The following is a 6,079-nucleotide window of genomic DNA, read 5'->3' as shown; positions in this document are numbered from 1 at the left end:
TTTTTTTTTTTTTTTTTTTTTTTTTTTTTTTTTTTTTTTTTTTTTTTTTTTTTTTATATTTATGTGTAACCAAACATGTTTTTAAACAACTTATTATCATATATTTGAACATCCAACCAAACCTGTCTAAAAAATTAAAGATTTAAATTCTCAAATTTCACACCTTTTATAATATTCATAAAAGAAAAAGAAACTCAATTATTTTGTAAATTTATTTGAAAAATGTCCCTATTTACATTTTTTTTTTTTTTTTGTTGAAAATATTAAAACAACTCATAATTATCCCAATTATATTTTGAACAAAAAAAAAAAAAAATCAAGAAATTGACATAAGAATATGAATATGATGTCAGTGTTCGGACACGTGTCGTGCAGTGCAGGTGGGAAGACATTACAAACCGACGCTGGAACAAGAAGAGTTCGATTGGATTAAGGAACTCTTTAAACCAAATTTAAGTTTTTATTTATTTATGAATAAATTAATTAAATTTTGAAAAACATATTTTCATAAATCAAATTCTAAAAATATATTGGTACGCTATTTGCCGATCTTTCTTTTCGTGCGGGTGCCACGGAATGGGCGAAGATTACCCGAGAACAGGACCAGATCTTGATGTAGATAGGAGTTATCAAGCAGATGAGAGAATGAACGTTTTAAAGTAACATTAAAAAATTTAAAGATAATTTCTGTGATGTCGATAAATAGTTTTCATCCCGAGCCTTTTTTTTATAGAGGTAAAAGTGTTAACGTTACTCTCAAAATTTCATGAGTATTTTTTAAATATAGGTTGTCTGATCACAAAAGAAATGAATGTCACACGGGACTTGATCTAATACTTTTTTTAAAAGTTGAAGATTATTAATGAAAATTTTTTAATTTAAAAACGTAAGTTTAAAGATGTTTTTGAAGCAAATTACTCAAAACCTAACTGGGAGATTAATATGGCAAAGACTGCGTCGATAAAACTACTACCACCACATGTATCGTGTGACATGATATGTTTTTGAATGGTAAACGTACTCAAAATTAACATACATCGTTAGCTGTCTTATGTCACAATCGTACTTTTGTGGTTGTGAGATAATGATTGTGTGGCACTTATTCTAACCCGATAAACAAGTCAGTCGTATAAAAATTGTAAGTCGAGGACAATTTAGATGTATGGTCGAACATCGGTCATGTTTGAGAGAAAGTGTTTAGAAAACGTGAGCAAGAAAATAATTGGTAAGAAAGCATTGTTATAAGCTAAAAGTTGATATCATATAACTCAGGAAAAGAGAATTGACAACTAGTCGTATCCCTTATAATAAATCTTCGTGTATTTTAGCCTAGTTTGTGTAGACATAATTTTGTTAAACTGTCATACATGATCGGGATTTTGTTAAATCAAGTAAAAGGGATTTGAAATGGGCATGCAACCATGGGCAACACGTTTCGGACATATGCACATGACAACAAGTAACACTCCTTGGACAAGGATGACCATGACATCCTGCATTCCTTGTTCTTACATGAAAGAAAAACATTTTGAAAATCATGACATTAGGCTTCTTTCACGTCCGATATGTGTATCATTTTTAAACATAATCTTATATGCACCATTTTTACACTAATAGAACCCACTAAATTCATACTACTTTCAAAATTCTTGAGTATCAACGGGTACACACCACTTTTGTACACAGTAACCCTATAATTTTTCGTACTTTCATAAATCACATTCGTACATGTGATCCTCAATTTGAAAACCTCCGTTTTCAAAATATGATGCAACATCATAAATATTTCCTTTGAAAAATGGTTCTCATAATGCACCTGACTAACATCAAGCAAAATAATACACATCCATACAATCCACCAAACCTAGCATATAGCGTCCAACGGTTAGTTTCCCCTCGATCATAGTATAACAAGTTCTACACTTGGTTATCCAACTCATAGATGTAACTCCTACACGTTTAAACTACTCACAATTGACATTGAATATGCATAATTACTCCGTTACTCATAAATTCTATTTAGATATGTTTAAAGTGTCCTTGAATTAAAAAAACAACCTTAATTTGTAGAATAACTGGTGACAAGGAATCAATCCAAGGGAAAACTCTGATACCAAATGAAGTAAGATTTAGATTACCTACTTGATCAAATATCTAAGACAAAAATACTTGTTTGAGATTCAAATCACTCCACAAGCAAGATTGATTATGTACCGTTTGAATGATTTTAAACATGCAAACTAAACTACATAAGATTGCAGACTAAAGGAAATATAAGAACCCTTAGTCTTAATGATAAGGAATCAGTTAAGAGAAAGTAAAATTCGATTACCTTGTTGATCAAATATCTCAGGACAACAACACTTAGCTGAAACTTGAATCACTTGACAAAAAAGTTTAATCATATCAAGGTTCAATGATTCTAAACATGCAATCTAAACTACATAGAATTGTAAAAAATATATATATATATATATTAAAAATAAAAATCTAGAACCGACCATTGGTCTCCAATGACCTCTTAGAACGAGAGAATCTTACATAACGTACACTTCCACCGACTCTCTCATTTCCCGAACCAAACCAAATACTAACGCCTTCCATGGGCCCCACCCCTTTGCCGACCCTCAACGTTTTTATCTAATCAAGGCCGACATAATCCGGCCCCACCTCCTCATCATTCCATCTCCTTTCTCCACGTGTCTCATTACCATTGGCCGATCTAGAACCTTCGTACACCGTGTCCTTCTCTCTCCTACTTTCCTCTTTTGACTACTCCCACCCGCGACTACCCAAATCCATTCCACTCGCTTTCTCAGCCACCCACGTGGAGATTCCAAACACGTGTCAGCGAGTGAGTCAAGCGTGAGAGTCCGCGAGGTGTTCATAATAAAAAAGGCAAAAAGAAGACATTATTATTTTTTTCTCTTCTTTTATTAATTATTAAATAAATAATAATAATAAAAATAATGTATTGGGCGTTACGATCAGGCGCGTTGGATCAGCGTGGCGCGTTTGGTTACACCTATAAAATGGTCCACTTGGAAACCCACAAACCCATTCATTCACTCTCATTCATTCACTGCTAAAAATCTGTCCTTTTATTGCGATCTTGAATACTTGATAGCTAGCCATGGCCGACGCCGAGAACAAGAAGCTCGAGGAGGGTGCCGGCGAGGGCGCCGTCGAGGCTAAGGATCGTGGGTTGTTTGATTTCTTGGGGAAGAACAAGGAGAAGGAGGAGGAGGAGAAGCCTCCTCAAGTTGTAGCTCCACCGGAGGAGGTGGTGGTTGTTAGTGAACAATTTGAGAAAATTGAGGTTTCTGAACCTCCGCCGCCGGTTCACAAGGTGGAGGAAGAAGAGAAGAAGCCTAGCTTGTTGGAGAAGCTCCACCGATCTGATAGCAGCTCTAGCTCGGTAAGTCGTAATTGATTCATCGATCTAAACGAATAATCGAATTAGAATGAATTTGTATGTTTCATGATTAATAAGTTCGGTTAGAAATGCACCACGATTAATAAATCATGCAAAAACTATATCATATGTGAATTATGCCGTTATTGTTAGGAATCACGATTCTTCACAATGATATGATATTGTCTAATTTGAGTATTAACTTTAGTGGTGACTTTGGTTTGGGCTCACCCAACCAGACTTATACCAATAGAGATATATGATATATTCATTACTTATTAACTCAATATCATTTACTGAATTTGTGAATATGGGACTTCCTCCCAACAATTTTCAATATTTATAATATAACACGTAATTAGAATTTGACTTTTGACATGTCGGGTATGGTTTGCAGTCGAGCGATGAAGAAGGAAAAGACGGGGAGAAGAAGAAGAAGAAGAAGAAGGGTTTAAAGGAGAAGTTGAAGGAAAAGCTCGGAGGAGGAGAAGAGGAGAAGAAGGAAGAAGCGGTCGCCATCCCGGTTGAGAAGGTAGACGATGATGCACATCTCGAGGAAAAGAAAGGGTTTCTAGACAAGATCAAGGAGAAGCTTCCGGGGCATAGCAAGAAGCCCGAGGAAGCTCCGTCGGCTCCGGAGGCACACTCCGGGGAGCCGGCGTCTCATCCCGAGGAGGAGGGGAAGGAAAAGAAGGGATTTTTGGAGAAGATCAAGGAGAAACTTCCAGGCTACCATGGGAAGGAGGAAGAGAAGCACAAGGAGGAAGCAGGGTCTCATTGAAGATGGGTTAGCTCATAATCCATAATCATTGTGGCGTGGATTTGTTAATGATCTTATCGCTTTGGTTTCTTTCTTTTGTTGTGTTTTTCTTTTTCATGTGCATATGTATGGGATTTGCTTTAAGGTGGGGAAGCGATGGGATGTGTTTCTTTTCATGGTATTTTGTTCTTGTGTGTGTTCGACAATGTTTTAAAAAAAAAAAAGTATTAATGAAGTTATTTATATATATACATATATGTTCGTTTTCTAGTAGTTCATAAAGATTTAGGAATTATGTTCGTCTCATAGAAAAAATGTATTGAATCGAAGGACCTAAAATTGGTCAACGTTATCGATGTTCATACCTAGCCTTCACGTTTATGTATAAAATCTAGAAATAGGTCATCTGATCTAAGTGGTACAATTTTCATGCACTGCTCCAAGTTAGTTCATACCCATAAATACATGCAAGGTCTAAAAACGTTTATAGGGAAGTCACTTCCGTAACCCAACAAGTTGTGAATAGCTTATTCCATTTCGAAATTTCCTTTAAGCTAGCCAACACGCACTAATGTAACATGTGGTGGCCTAAGTCTTTCCTCAATAAAAATATATTTTCTTTGTCATTTTTCTCTTTGGCTTGTCGTGAACAATTAGCTTGCCTTTTCATAACCTTTCATTCATAAATCCCTCTAGTTGAGACGTTACTCCTACTTATAGTTGATATCTAATTAGTAGAGCTGAGTTTTGACCTACCGGCCCTTAGGATTCCGTTCTAAAACATTTTAATTAATTATTTAATTTTTAATAATAATTTTGGTTATTTTAGTTACAATTTAATATTATCAATGGTATGAAAATTTTAAGGAAATCAACGGAATTTGAATAGTTTATGGTTGACATACATGACTAGATCGTTTTAGAGCTACACAGCTCGAGAATCAATAGATTTGAGTTTGTTTTTATTTTCATGTATTTTTCTATTGTATGCCGACTCTAGTCTTAATTTTTTTCTTTTGTACTTGTCTCCCGAGTACCTGTTTTGTAAACTAAATTATTTTGAATGACTTTTATCTTTTATATATATATACACACACGATGAGGTTCTCATTCACTTGTCTCTTATATTTTAAACCAAAAAAAAAAAAAAAAATTATTGAGTTTTTCGAACACTTTGTCAATATGCAACGGTCTATAGCACGATTCCATAAAAAAATAGGTCGTTACACTTCTCCTTCGCCACGATCATAAGTTGTCTCAAAGATTAAGCCATGAGAGCTTATGTTCAAATTGGACAATATCATACCATTGTGGAGGGTCGTGTTCATTTAACATGGTATCAGAGCCATACCCTAAACTTAACCTGTTAATAGAATCCTCAAATGTCTAACAAAGAACTCTAAAAGAAAAGGAGTCGAGGCTCCTCGAAGGCATAATAAAAAATGACTGAGACTCCAAAAGAAAAAGAAGTCGAGCCTCGATTAAGGGGAGGCAACTTTGTTCGAGGGAAGGTGTTGGATGAAAGCCCTACATCGGCTAATTTAGGAAATGATCAAGGGTTTATAATCAAGAAATACTCTCTCCATTGGAGTGAGGCTTTTTCGAGAAGCCCAAAGCAAAGTCATACCATTGTAGAGAGTCGTGTTAATCTTGTGGTATGAGGCCCTTTAAGGAAGCCCAAAGCAAAGCGAAGGGGGACAATATTATATCATTGTACAGAGTCGGGTTCATCTAACAGAAATAACAACAAAATTATCATTTGTATAACCAACAAACAACGAAAATGAAAGGTTAAATGCATACAAAAACCATACCTAGTTCTTAACCAGCTATGAAAAAGAATCCAATCACCATATCCAAAGCAAAACTTAACCCATAAATACAAAGCTTAGCGACCATACAAT

At 35.0% G+C, this 6,079-nt stretch overlaps 1 protein-coding gene across 1 annotated transcript; it reads left to right on the top strand.

Annotated features, from left to right (window-relative positions):
* The first annotated feature begins 3,041 nt into the window (after positions 1–3,041).
* LOC111494016 (dehydrin ERD14-like) lies at positions 3,042–4,428 on the top strand. Its single transcript, XM_023143999.1, has 2 exons — positions 3,042–3,418; positions 3,813–4,428. The coding sequence occupies exons 1-2, from the start codon at positions 3,134–3,136 to the stop codon at positions 4,194–4,196; spliced, it is 669 nt and encodes a 222-aa protein (XP_022999767.1). The 5' UTR covers positions 3,042–3,133; the 3' UTR covers positions 4,197–4,428.
* Positions 4,429–6,079: the final 1,651 nt, after the last annotated feature.

This window comes from Cucurbita maxima, unplaced genomic scaffold (genome assembly GCF_002738345.1).
Source record: "Cucurbita maxima cultivar Rimu unplaced genomic scaffold, Cmax_1.0 Cma_Scf00019, whole genome shotgun sequence".
NCBI classification, from domain to species: Eukaryota; Viridiplantae; Streptophyta; class Magnoliopsida; order Cucurbitales; family Cucurbitaceae; genus Cucurbita; species Cucurbita maxima.
Note: the sequence above shows the minus strand (reverse complement) of the source record. Positions and strands in the feature narration are given on the sequence as shown.

Excerpts from the sequence above, each read along its gene's own strand:
- LOC111494016 (XM_023143999.1), top strand. The coding sequence starts at position 3,134 with ATGGCCGACGCCGAGAACAAGAAGCTCGAGGAGGGTGCCGGCGAGGGC. Across the intron at positions 3,419-3,812 it reads CTGATAGCAGCTCTAGCTCG|TCGAGCGATGAAGAAGGAAA; the intron begins GTAAGTCGTAAT and ends TATGGTTTGCAG.